Source organism: Gymnodraco acuticeps, unplaced genomic scaffold (genome assembly GCF_902827175.1).
Source record: "Gymnodraco acuticeps unplaced genomic scaffold, fGymAcu1.1, whole genome shotgun sequence".
Classification (NCBI taxonomy): domain Eukaryota; kingdom Metazoa; phylum Chordata; class Actinopteri; order Perciformes; family Bathydraconidae; genus Gymnodraco; species Gymnodraco acuticeps.
The window spans coordinates 3,435,510-3,450,031 of NW_022989755.1; the positions used below are offsets into that span (position 1 = coordinate 3,435,510).

Consider the following 14,522-nt stretch of genomic DNA (forward strand, 5'->3'; position numbering starts at 1 on the left):
AAACCCCGACCCCTTACCCTAGACATTTGACTCTGTTGACCCAGAGCCACTACGTGAGTAAAGAGGCACTTTGGGAAAGCATCGGGAGGAGACAGGATGTACAAGGTGGCTCCTCCCCTCAGCTTTCAATCACATTGTAAAAAAGGCCATCGGAATTAAGAGTTTAGTACTGAACCACATAACTGGAGATTAACAGCTTAAAAAATAGGTGAAATGGAGTGTGTGTGTGTGTGTGTGTGTGTGTGTGTGTGTGTGTGTGTGTGTGTGTGTGTGTTTGTTGTACCTACCACTAGCACAGCAGCTATAAGCTTACCAGTGGACCTGAACAGGACTAAGGTTAGCAGCTAAAGTTAGCCCCGCCTGTCACCTGATCTCAGTCACGGGTCAGAGGTTAGATCCCTTTCTGTGGTCTTGGTTGGGTTTCACAGCTCCAAGGCCATCAGTCAGCATATTTAAACAGCTCTAAAATGGAGGCCAACAATCCTGCAAAAATGTGTTCAACTGCAATTATCAGGAACATAATCTAAAATAGAAGAGTATGAAAAGAGATGAATGCATTTTACATTTGAATCTCTTCATTCAACCGGATTTCTATAGGCTCCTATGTAAGGATCTAGAAAATATATTTAAGATGAATGATAAAATAACCCCCCCTGCCAGATGTATAACTGTTTTGTTAAATGTCAAACATGCACTTTCTAGTTATGTAAAAGATACAAACCATAAACTGTAGTGGTGCAGCATGTCTAGATGGCACATCCTACAGTGCCTCCATGTGGTGAAAGTAAAAAAAAAAAACATTTCCTGATGCCGGAACTATCACTTCAAAGGCTGTGTATTTGGTCTTTAAAATCCCAGAAGAGCAATTAAGCTATTAGACGAGTCAGTAAATGCCTGAAAGAGAGATCAATGGAAAAAATGAATGAGAGGAGGAGATAGAGTAATGTAGGGGTGGGTGACACAAGCAGAAACAGAGTGACAGCTGAGGTGAGTCATGTCTATTTTTATTCAACCGCATGTCTATGTGGAAAAAAGCTAAACTGACATGTTATACATCTCTTGTTTCATATCTACATATCGGAAATCAAGACTACTGTAAAAGGCTTCCCTTCTTCGTGGCAGCAGTGCTCCTCGCCCGATGAGAAACTACAGAAAGCAAAACACACACTGCTGCAGATTGCAACTAAAAAAAGGCACACAGAATCATAAAACACAGCTCCTTAAAATGTATATAACAGAGGGGGAATAACATTAGCAATAGCTCCTTCAAATCTCTTCATAAAGCACCTTTTCTGATATGTTTACGTTGGATGGCAACAGGTACATTGGGATGTTTTGCAGATTGGGAAGTTATGAATGAAATCCACACCTTTTATACCCAATACGTTTCTATAATGTCACTTCATCTGTGCTTCCTTTCCATCCTTTTCACATCTTTGGCTCGTCTCTCTAACAACAGTTTTATCGTTTCACATCCTCTATTCTTCTTTTTATGTTAAAACTTAATTCTTCATCATTCAATACAATATTTACAGAACTTTGCTTCAGTTTCACCCAGCATCTACTTCTGTTCTTTCAATCTGCTGTTCTCCATTTTTTTTGTTATACTTTTCTCTGGTTGCCACACTACATGGACTTTGCTAAAAAAAGAAAAAAATGTTCCCTCTAGCTACAGCATTGCAGAAAAAAAAAGTAAACACGATTAAATGTGTGCGACAAAATGTCTACATGGGTGGCTAATCCAAACAGATCTGGTGATAAAACGTGGCTGGCCGCAGCACTGAATAACAATGTCACAAAACTAAAAATGCATGGACCTATTTAGAACATGTGGCTAGATGTTCTCAAAGAGCCATGGTTTATTATGTGCAGTCCAGAGTCTGTTTAGTGCATAGTGAATCCAGGGCGCCAGACACTAGGCTGCAGACCCATGTTTGAAGTGCTGAACCTGGGCCTGGGGACTCTGTTAGGTAGATTGCTGCAGGGTGCTGGCCGAGAGGAACCATTGGGGCCAATTGGACTCAAATCTGGTGCACTTTTAAACTGCCTGTTGGCCTGCGCAGAGTTGGAGGGTGGAAGGTGGCAGAAAGTAGGTACTTGATTTGGAGCAGGAGCAGCTGAGAAGTTGGGAAGTTGAGGAAGTGGAGCTGTAGGGGCAGGGGGAGGTGGGGGAGACAAAGGGGAGGTGGCCCACTGAGGTTGGTAAGTTTGGCATTGAGGTTGATAGGGTTGGTAGGGGACTGGGCCAGCAATGGGTGGAGGAGAGGTGACATCAGATCGCCACATCGGCTCTCCGAGTGTCGTAGCTGATCGAGGTACAATGACTTTGAGAGCAGGCCCTGTGGATGTTGGCGGAGGAGTGGAAAAGCGCTTCACCTCATATACTCGTGCTGTCTTCTGAGGACCCTTAGTCATACCTCCCTGCTTCTGATAGTTGGAGGTGTCCTGGGGAACCCCACCGCCATAGCTGAACAAGGAAGAGTTGAGCTGGTAGGGTTGGTGGCTCATAATGTCGATAGACTTGAGACCCTTTTTCTGTCCTTTAGATCCAGCCACCCCAGACTTTGTGACCTCAGGCTTCTTCTGGGCCTTCAGAGGGCAGGAGGGAGACAGGAGGGGGTTGTAGCTGATGGGAGGTGGAGCACGGATGTTGGAGGAGTACTTCCAGGTGGAAGGAAGAGAGGGTGTTGGTGAGGGCTCCCTCATCTGGGCAGGGGAGTAAGGCACTGCAGCAACAGAGGGAGATCGCTCCACAACGTACCTTTCCATCCTGCTCTGCCTGCGGGCAAACAGCTCACCTCCCTTACCCGCTAGCTGTGGCACCTGAGGGGCTTGGGGTTTGGGGGCTACAGGGGGGGGGCTTGGTTCTTCGCTGAGCTTGCATGAAGTTGCAGGCCTCTGCCCCCAGCCTCAGCCAGTCCTCCTCTGGCCCTGACTCATGTCCGGCCTCCCCACTGGGTGTAGCTGTAGGTTCAACACCAGGAGCTCTCCCAAAATGAACATCCATGTTCTGGGACCATCGACAGCAGGTCTGGGTTTGGAGATACATCTCTGTTCTGGATTGCACAGAACATTGGCTTCTTGTTGCTGCTGCGACGATGGGCATCATGCAGGATGCCGGTGCGAGCGGCAGGGACTGCGATGCGCTCCTCTCGTGACGCCAGAGAATCAGAGGAAGGAGCTTGCAGAGGTGATACAGTTGCCATGGCAGCATGGGGGCCAGGATTTGCAGAGCCTGTCATGTTGACGTAGGGGTGGACAGGTGGATATTGAGAAGGTTGGGTTGGAGGAGTAGGAGGAGGAGGGGTAGGCTGGGCATGGAAGGAGACTTGAGTCAGATCAGGGTGATGTGGTTGGGAGATGGGAGGGGCAGAGATGTATCTGGAGGAAGGTGGATAAGTAGGAGCAGGAGAAGAAGTATATGGCTGTGGAGCCGGAGGGGAGAAAGGTTGAGCAGGTGGTGGATAAAACAGGGTACTCTGAGCTGTGGAAGGAGAGAACGGGGCGGAGGGGTAACCATTCCCTGCGGGCTGAGGGTTAAATGTGGGTGGGTTTGTGGCAGGCTGGGAGAAGTGTGGAGAAGAAAGAGAGGAGGGAGGAGGGTTAACAGATGGGGGACTGTGGATGTTGTTGTTTCTTGCAGGGATGTACAGAGAAGTGCTAGAAACCGCTCTCCTTGGATCAGGTCCTTGTGCAATCCGAGTAGGTTGGAGGTTTACCATGGAGACGGCTGCCACTGGTTTGGTTGTCATGGCGGCAACTGTGGGTTTGGGTTGAGGAGGGCGGAACATCACAGAGGTTACAGATGGACGAGAAGAGGAAGGGCCCGGGGTGAAGGGGCGCGCAGTACGGTTCAGGACATTTGGATTCAGGTGTTGGTCTGAGTCTGTCATTGTGCTTGGACTGAGATTAGGGTTAGGACAAGGGTTAGGGTTGCCATGTTGCCCATTTTGGCTTTGAAAGGGCATCTGAGATGGGCTCAGAATGACACTAGCCCGACTAACAGCTACTGACCCCCCATTGGTCATAGCCACAGATGGAGGACACATGTGTGCAGCGTGGTTACTGATTGGCTGCTTGGTAATGCCGCTCTCCAGCCTTGCACCGTGATAGGCTGAGCTCTCCAACCCTGAGACCTCCAACCCTGGGTTTTGATTGACAGATGTCACACGTTCTGGAGTATAATAGGCGGAGATGTCCAGCCCTTGGCTGTGATTGGCTGTTGGCGTGGTTGGAGTTGTCGGTGTGGTTGATGGGCAGGCAGAGCTCTTCCTGTCCAGCAGGTCTAGATAACCAGTGTCCCAGGTAGGGTCAAATGCTGAGAATCCCTCTTCATCAACTTCAGAGCCACTCAGTATGGAGCTTCCTCCTTCTTCCTCTGTCTCCCCTCCCGTGTCTCCTTCTGTATCCCCTCCTCTATCTCCCTCAGCTTTTCCAAAGCAGGTCAACGTGTATTTCTTGGCCCTTTGCCGGCGTTTCTTGAACATAAGCACCCCTTTCGAGTTGGGGTTGGGAGCATCAGTCAGCAAAGAGGCAATAGAGCGACATTTGGTGCGAGCTTCTTTCACCTGTTTCTCCACCACACTCTCGCCTCGGTGCAACTCTGAAAGACAGGAAGAGGAAAGAGATTAAAGGTATTGAGGGAAAGAGGAAACAAAGGAGGGATTTTTGAAAACGAATAACAAAGAAGATGCAACAAGCAACAGTGTGATTGTCGTCACTGACCACAACAGAGGCTGATTTACACAATAATGATACAGTGAGGATTACCGGTAACGGACAGGAGTTTGTGTGTGCTGTGGATTTGGAACAAAGAATTCCTGCTGCTCTCAAGAGTTTAGCGACACACCCCTGTGCTTGTTCTTGCATGAGTGTATGTGTGTGCACAGGTGGGTATCTCTGCTTAGTCCAAGGCTATTTGAGACTTTAGGTCTTCTTGGCTATTAATGCACCCTCGGTGGGTTAGGGCGTTCATAAAGTCAAGTTTACATAACCACACAAACACACACACACATCACACAACACACACACACACACTATGTAACTTGATATTTCAGTTGAAAAGCTGTAAAGTAGCCTATATATATCTGTAACAAAGACTTGATATAACAAGGTTCAAAGCAGTTATCAGAGTTGAACTGGAAGCAAAACAAATCTTAGTTTATCATTTTTGCATTTGGTAATCAGCACTAACCAAAAACAAGTTGCGTGGCTTGTGAGGGTGTTATTCTTTTTGTAGGTATTTGGTCATACACCACAGTATATGGTTTCACCCATTCATAGCACTAGATGAAAGATCAAGAGATCAACAAAAAGCAATTCATCCATAGGGCAAAATGAATAAAGACCATATGTCATGATAATCAATTATTTCAAAAGCATTTTGCCCAAGAACCGAAATGGCATCCCATTCATCCAGTATTTGTTGAGATATCTAATTCCCGACTTACTGTATGTGGTTGACTCATCAAACCAACCGACAGGCGGACCAACTTTGCTACTCCTCGATCCATGTTGCCAAACATAGCTAAAGATCATTTGTAATTTATTTAATTAATTATGAATTATGACCCACAATAAGCAACACAACTTCATCAAGTATCCTTACTGGTTGACACATCAGCCTATATTTATTTTCGTTGCAATGTAACACCACAAAATAAGATTTACCATCCGAGGTAAAGATTAAAGGTCAACCTTCAAAGGTGCTAACAGAGCATGATAATTAGCAATTCCTCTTCATTGTGAAACATGGCAATTCATTGCAAACAAATGACCTCTAATGTGAGTGAGTCTACATGTACATAAAGTTCATATGGGTCTTACCTGCGTACACGGTGTGTGGGATTCTGTGTCCACCTAGGTCTGAATCTGAAACAGATATGAGGTCCCTCATCTCACAAATGTGAGCGTGTGTGTATCATCAAAGTCCCTCAGGTCCTCCCACACACACCCTCACAGAGTCCAATTCTGCTCTGAATCTCTGTCTTCATGCTCTTCCCTCAGGGCACAGCCCATGTAAAGACCTTTGTCTGAGTCCAGTAACCCAAATCAACACATGATGTCAACCCACTATTCCTGTCTGTCTGACAGGCATCAAACACCTGTCCTGTCTCACACAAACACACACACCTACACACACATACACAGGAACACAAGGACAGGAAGACCCCTCACCAGAGGATATTTAGACAGCAGTGTCATTCAGCGTGTGTGTATCAATGTGTTTGTGTGTGTTTATTAGTTCATAAAGCTAATTATAGTTTATAGAGGATGGAGAGAGCTTGGTCATAACTCTTACTGATGTGCCGTTCTCTGCTGCTGACACTTCACACATAACAAATACTGCTGTGTGTGTGTGTGTGTGTGTGTGTGTGTGTGTGTGTGTGTGTGTGTGTGTGTGTGTGTGTGTGTGTGTGTGTGTGTGTGTGTGTGTGTGTGTGTGTGTGTGTGTGTGTGTGTGTGGTGTGTGTGTGTGTGTGTGTGTGTGTGTGTGTGTGTGTGTGTGTGTAACGTGAGAAAGGGCAGGTCCCTGAACACCAGAATCGGTCATCAGTTGTCCTAGAGTAAAGCCCTAACCTAAGTCTTTCAGCCTGTTGTACCGGATGATAGATCCCTCAATACTGCAACATTCGCTCATCTATAGTCTCAACTCGGTCAGTGCATAGCTATTCAGTTTGATCAGCTGCAATGTCCTGGTATAATGATACGGTAACCAGACTAGGATGATTCAACTTTGGAGATTAAAGGAATAGTTCGACATTATGGGAATTATTCTACTTCAATACGCTTATTGGCGAGATATTTCACTGAATATTCCTTCACAAACTGCAAATTGTCTTTTTTATACTTTGGTTTTTGTATGTATGAGATAAAACATATTAATTAATGAGCTATAGAGGTGTTTATAGTTAGATTTTGTTACCATTGGACACAGCCAAGCTAGCTGTTCCTCCCTGTTTCCAATCTTGATGCTAAGCTAGGCTAAATCCCTCAATCTTATGATTGTTCTCATCTTACTTTCAGTAAGACGTGTGTTTCCCCAATTATCAAAGCATTCCTTTGAAATACATCTCTTCAGCACAGTAGGAATTATGTGGGGCTGTAACAGACAAATGATTTCCTTCATCGATTGTCTAGTGGTTTCCGATTGTTTTGCTAAATATAAAGCATCATGTACTTTAGACGACTTTTTACTGCCATTAGAGAGTGAGATTAGATATGACACCTTTTGGAAGCAGGGAGAGATAAAACTATACATTTTGTATTGGAACAAAAACGAATATAGAACAGTATGAAAAACAAACGTAACATATCTTGTACTTTTATCTCAGGATATATTTCCCTATCCTTTTTCACAACATTAGCCACCATTTACATTTGGCCAAAAAAACTAAATATATTTAACTAACAATAACATAAAGGCGAGAACGGCAGTTTAGTTTTGGTATTTCTCTAGGTACTGTATATGACTTTGATTGACTAATCAATCAATCAAATGTTTAAAGCATCATAGGCACTTCACTGATTCATAGTCCACTTTGCACACGTACCATACACCGCACATACACACAAATTGATGCCAGCACACCCAACATATTCAGCTGTTTGGGCTGTAAGTCAAAGTTGTGTCCAGTCTGTTGATCAGAAGCTTCAATACCTATAAATACAGCGAGTGAGGCAAATGCTCTGAATACTGACAGAAGAGATGGACTTCGGTTTGAGGGGACAGAGGGGGGAGGAAGGGGGAAATGGGGGGAAATCGGGGAGGTGGAATACCTCTGCAGGTGTCTGGTATATCTCACCCTATCACCACCAGCCTGTAAATGTAACTGGAGGCTTGGGTTGAAAAAAATAACCACTAGAGGGAGGTCTAGCTATCGATGAGCTTCACAATGACACAGCTGATGCCTTTAAAAGACACCAGGGAATCTTTGGAATTTCAATGAAAAAAAAGTCTAAACTAAAAATAGTCTAGCTGCATTACCATGAGAAACTAAAATGACTTCTGTTTTAAGTTAATAGCTGGTTTACTATTCTCCAACTTGATTGAAAACAGTAAGTAAAATAAGCATTGAAATAATATCTCACTCTGGAGCCGCAAGCCACTTATACCAATTTATTATTTTATTACAGTTATTTAGAAAATAATGAATTTGTATGCATATAATTCAAATAAACATGATTTTCTGAATAACTGTAATAAATAAATGTAACCATCAGATCACGGTTACCTCTGACATATCTGAATGATCTTGTAGGTTTTTTCAAAATTAGGACAATTTTGTCCATAAACCCTTTTATTTAGTTCCTCAAACAATTTAAATTCTACACAAAGATGGACATGTCATTATGTTTTTCAGGTGTGGTCTCTAAGCAGCCTCAGCAAAGCAATCAGGTGGTATTGATGCTTAAATTGCTACAAAAACACTGATTAGAACCTGTTTTGTAATCGCATGTGCATGAAGGCTGGCATATGTATGAATTTACTACCATGAATAGAACAAACACATGTTTTAACAACTTTGTTTGTATGGTTTACTTTTCTCCCATTATGTATATGCACTATATATGACTTTCCCTTTTTTTATTTTCCCTTGTTAACCACTTTGCGATCTCTGGATTATTTAGTTTTGTCTGAAGATATACTCACTAGCTTGCCGTGCTTTTTCCTTGTAGGTGGTGGAGAGCTCGTCGCTGACCGGGGTCTGCTGGGGCCCCACCATGGGCACCAGGTGTTTCCCAGAGCCCGACATCAGGGCCACTTTTGCCCGCTCAGGAGACACGAGCGGTGGGCAGGTCAGCGCAAAGCAGACCCCTGCCTCCTGGAACCCACTGTCCACCTCTCCCTCCGCCTCCATCAGGCCCTGATCAGGGGTCGGAGTGTGAGGGGTGTGTGCTGGAGTGGTCCACTCAGTCTGGGGGGGCTGGTAGATGAGCTCTCTGCGAGGAGCACCAGGGAGACACAGAGCGTCCCACTGTCCCTGCATGTAAGCTCCTCCATCTGTGGCGCTCTCATACCTCCGAGGAAAGACAAAACACAACAGATTATAACACTGCAGTGCTAGATATCCTCTTTAGCAATTGTGGACAGTAACAAAGTACATTTACTCTAGTACTGTACGTAAAATTCCCACATATTGTGGCACTATGAGCATTTCCATTTTGCATTTTCTTTGTACTTCTACTTAATACATTTCAGAAGGACATTTTCTTTTTACTCCACTACGTTAAAAAAAGTCTCTCTCAAACTGGCTCCACATTGGCAAACATTAAAATGCTCTTACATGTGATAAAAAAATATGATATAAAAGCACTTTAAAAGTAGTCATTCTGCATAATATGTAACATTTATAATTCAGGACTTTTATTTGTTATAGAATATATGAAGACTATGGTATTTCTAGTTCTAGTTTCTAGCCTATGTAAACAAGTTTGCCCTCACTACTTTTTTAGAAATAGATCAGTTATTATGTGACAGCTTTTTTGAAAGACTGACAAAATAAACCTTTTTAGTCTCTGTCCCTTACCCACTCATCTCTGAGGTCTCCTCTTCTTCGTGGTTGTCATAGCGCGCAGGTAAGCGTGTGTGAGGAGGGGTGCGGCGTTGACGACGGTGTGTGAGCGACTGTGTGTCTGCATCACTGTCCGTCTCTCCGTAGTAAGCCTCGCTGTCCGGAGGGGAAGTGATGCCCTTGTATAGCCCGGTGGGGGAGAGGATGGAGGGACAATGGTCGGGCAACGCTCCCACGGGGGGAGACAGGACCCTGACGGAGGAGTGAGAGACAGAAGGTGCCCTGGGGACATCGAGTTTTGAAAATGAAAAACACACATGAGTTTGCTTGTTACAGCTTCATTTCAAAAAGACTGATTTAAGTACAGTGTGGGGGACCATGTTCTGACCTTTTGACCCTGAGGTAGAGCGTAGCAAGCTCCGTGTCTATGAGGGTCATGGCCTGAGAGTGACTGAGCCCGGCACACGTATGGTCGCCAATAGCAACCAGCTCGTCATGCTCCTTCAGGCCAGCTTTGCACGCTTTGCTGCGCCGGCGTACCTGAGAGAAGACAGGGATCAATAACATGTTCATACTGGTAGCTGAAGAAAACTGCTGTGAATATACACATTTATAAATTGTCTACTTTCCCATCTGACCTTCACCTTCCAATACTTATTAGCATTTATATTATTTATGACACTGATGTCTACAAGTTGTGTCCAAAGGGTTTTCCAGTCGAAGACATCTACTATTTCCCAAGAAATAAACACTTAGAATAAAGGAAGAATTACATAATTTATTGTGGCCTGATGTTATTTGTTATCTTGTTTTTCTTACAAGCCCTGTGGGAGCACAACCCCAATATTAGGAACCTCTGTTTTGTTGTTTTAAGTTTCACAAAATGTCCCACAAAACGTATTGTGAATCTCTTTAGTGCTAACTCCTATATTTTAACCGAAGCTTCTCAATATGATGTATTTTTTACTTGAAATAATACTTTGCTTCTGTTGTTGTCGTCAGGAACAGTTTAAAACTTAAGCCTGAATGATGAATATGTTGTGATATACATCACAGCAACAAATAAAGCTTTTTTCACATACATATTATTTTTTTAAGTGACTTTAAACATAGTGTCTTAGCAGCTTCCAACTACTAGTGATGGGGTCATACATGAATGAAATTACATTTTACAGTTATTTGAACTATTCATTCACACAGAGATTTTATTTGATGTCAAACTGATTTGAAAGTGGAAGGACTCAGGATTACATTTTGGTATTGCAGATTATATATTATTTCGGGTTTGCACCTTGTTGTTATCTTAGAGTTTATATTTGCACTTTAAGATTCATATTGACAGATTTTATTAAAGTTGTGGAGTTGTTTGCTCTTGATGCCAGCCCACTGTAAAAATACCCTCATCAAAGTGCACCTGCCACACTTTTTTGAACATTTACTAAATATAAAGAGAGAAAGTTTTTCTAAGCTTAAAAATAATGTAACTTAGACTTCTAAATGTAAATTCTTCTGAAATTGAGGTGGAACACTTTCCAAGGAATTTACGATAGATAATGTTTTATCTTATGTTATCCTAAAAGAAAATTTTAATAAAAGTTTTTTAGGGCTTTAAATCCTTTCAGTGGCAGTCATGCATATTTGTTACTTTAATGTTCTCCCTGTAAAAGTCCTACAGATTGACCTAAAGCTCCAATGTTTTTCACCCACAGCCATCCTTGCCCCCTGTATCAGAATAACTTCTGAAGTCATGCAGCTGTTCCTGGAGGTCGCTAAGAGATGATGTCATAGGATCCTTCAGGAAGTATGTCTGCGGGCGGTGGGTGATAAATGGGAAGAAAAGTATTCTTGTCCACCAGATTGCAGTTTCCTCTATTAGAAGAAGATAAAGCCTCTCAACCCCTCACATTTTCATACTAATAATACATACGGCTTATCTGCAAAAATGGAAAGTGTGTTCCCGCACCTACTTGGACTCTATTTGCCTTTATCGGTATCTCTTGACCCATTAATCACATAGCTGGCTCATAGAGCAAAGACAAGCTGCCTATCTTGTACTTTCCCACTCATACAAATGTACACACACACACACACACACACACACACACACACACACACACACACACACACACACACACACACACACACACACACACACACACACACACACACCACACACACACACACACACACACACACACACACACACACACACACACACACACACACACACACACACGTGAACTTGAAAGAGGGGGTTTTAACAGCTGGTCTCCACCGGGAGATGCCTGTCATTCGCCATATGTTCCCCACAAACCCAAAATAAAACCTGGCAGGAATATCAACAGACAAGAAAGAGAGGTGCTAATGTGATGGAAAACTGAAAATAAAACTAACAATTGCACCAATATTGGGCCAATACTGACTTACAAATACAGGAAATGTTTCAATGTTGGGCTCTGTGTGTGAACAAATGGCCTTTTTCTATTCTCAGCTTCCAACCCCTCTTAAAATAAGCAATTCTGATCCTCTAGTTTGTGCTCCATTCCCAAATGGGCTTATCTGAGGTATGCCCAACCACACACAACCACACAGACAGGTCACATATACACCAACACAATGAAGCACACACTGATCAAACTCATATCAAAGGTGACCTTATCTGCCTTAAAATCCTGGATAAAGAGAGGCCTATCGTGCCAAAGCCACTACTCCTCCATTTTGAATCAAAAGTTATGACAGCTCATGAGTGACCGGCCAACTTTTTGTAACGTCAGTGTGAGTGAGGTCGCATTCCTCCTCTCCAGAATAGATTTTCTTATTAGAGACTACATACTGGACTGTCAACAAACATAAACACAGACACAAAAAGCTTTTGGAAAAACTAAACTGGAAAAAAGGAGAATTTTCCTGGGGGCTTTAAATTGGATTATTATATCTAATAAATATGTGAGGATGACAGATCTGAAACAAGTTCATTATTGACTGGGTGTGTGTGTTCACAGTAGATACTGATAGTCTCTGATACTGCGTGATCGCATTAGGATGCAGTGATGAGTCCTTCCACTTTCAAATCAGTCTAAACATGTGTTCACGCTTTTACCCACAAACCCAACAGAATCACAAGAGAGTATTAAATTGGCTTTGACCAAAAGATCATGAGAACATTTGAGAATATGATAATTTTTCTGTTGCAGCGAGATGATAATTTTTGGTCAAAACGACTCAAATACCAGTAGAACAGTTCAATGTTCCTGAGTAACACTTACTTTCAAAGCATTTTAATGACTCATCAAACTAATCCCTCTCCATTTTACAGATGCTCTCCATAATACGGTACATTTTGCCTTTTAAAAACGAGCTAAAAACAAACAAGAAAAACATTTACTGACTAAAATGTGTGTGAAAGAACTAGATGATTACACTGACAAGATTTCTTAGTTTTTTTACACCCGAATATGAAAAATAAATATGAAGGCACCAAAATAAAGCCCAGAGGGACACCAATGAAATGAGCTACGAGTTCATTTATTCAGATTTTATGTTGACGATGAAGTTTCTAACCAACGCGTGGATTACAAACACAGCAAACCACAAGACCAAGACAAGGCCTCAGACCGCAATTAACAGCTGCAGTCTCCATTAAACCTGTCTACTCATGTTACCACCTTGGCAACAAGTCTTTTCTGCCTCATAATGTATGCACACGCACAAACTGTACCTTAGCCACCTGAAGAGGTTTCTGCTGCTCCGCTCCACCCTGCAGCCTGAAGCCCCACGGGGAGCCTCCAGCGAGGGACACCACAATCTCCTCAGCTACCATCCCAGCTCACAGCCTGCTGTGTGTGTGTGTATGATGGTGAATAAGTTGTTCTCCCCTTCCTCAGTTCCTCACACTCCTCAAGTATCAATGAGTGAGGTCTTTCTCTCGATCCTCTCTGTGACCACGGCAAATCTCTCCACCCACGGGGAGACAGAGGGAGGCTGGCCTTCATCTGCTACACTGGAATGCTGTGTCGGAGGGTGGGCGCTCAGGAGGGTGAGAAGGGGCAATAGTGTGTGTGTGTGTGTGTGTGTGTGTGTGTGTGTGTGTGTGTGTGTGTGTGTGTGTGTGTGTGTGTGTGTGTGTGTGTGTGTGTGTGTGTGTGTGTGTGTGTGTGTGTTCATCCTCTCTCACATTCAACACTTGCCATGTCACTCTCAGGCACTCTGCACAGGATGGGATGCTTGCTGATAAACTCTCCCAAAATAACCACCACCCCTCCCTCTTTGACCCTCAGCTCAGCCGATCAGGTCAGCGGCTACAGCTCGAATATTTGTCTTCGTCTACCCACAGTGCCCCAACCTTAAAGCACAGGGGGGGTGGTGGGGAGAAAATATTTTAGGAATTTCAGTTGTTTTTTATGTATCTATTGGCATCAGAGTGTTACTAGAGAGAGCTAACCTTTTAAGTTGTGTGTTGTTCCTTCAGCTGTCCCAAAATGTCATAAAAAAGTTCAGTCAATGGGGGAAAGTTATATCTTGGCAAGCTTTTCTGCTACGATAGGAAAAACAATGAATTCTGTTCATCAGCTTCATCACCTCTGATCATGCAGATTAAAGGCAGAGGATTGCAGAGTCTAGCCAGCCAAAATGACTTGGCCCATGTGCAGCTTAATTGTGTTAATCTAATGAAATTCGTACAGGTTTGTGATGAATGGCGCTGTAAAATAATTCCAAATTGGATCTGATTGCAAGGAGAGCTGGGCCCAAATTTGTCCCATTAGGTGGTTCAGTTTGCACCCCAAAATGTAGCCAAATGGCAGCCAGATATTGGCCTGGGATGATTTTAAGTTGTTGGTGAAGCTAGGCCCATTTCAGATGGCCACATCTTGTCACATTATAATTATTTGATAGATGACTGGAAGGATTAGCTATAGGCCTACTTGCTATGTGTGTCAATGGCAAACAGGTGTAAACCCACACGACGCTGGTATTGTTTGCACCTTGGGAGTATGTGTGTATTTTATT

General features: G+C 43.4%; 1 protein-coding gene across 1 annotated transcript; it reads right to left on the bottom strand.

The window, feature by feature from the left end:
* Positions 1-983: 983 nt before the first annotated feature.
* Positions 984-13,534, bottom strand: synpo2lb (synaptopodin 2-like b). The gene is given in 7 exon segments (XM_034213193.1): positions 984-2,859; positions 2,861-3,013; positions 3,015-4,603; positions 8,654-9,021; positions 9,531-9,797; positions 9,904-10,055; positions 13,234-13,534. Coding segments are annotated over 7 exon segments (3,606 nt in total). The 5' UTR covers positions 13,336-13,534; the 3' UTR covers positions 984-1,884.
* Between the last annotated feature and the right edge of the window lie 988 nt (positions 13,535-14,522).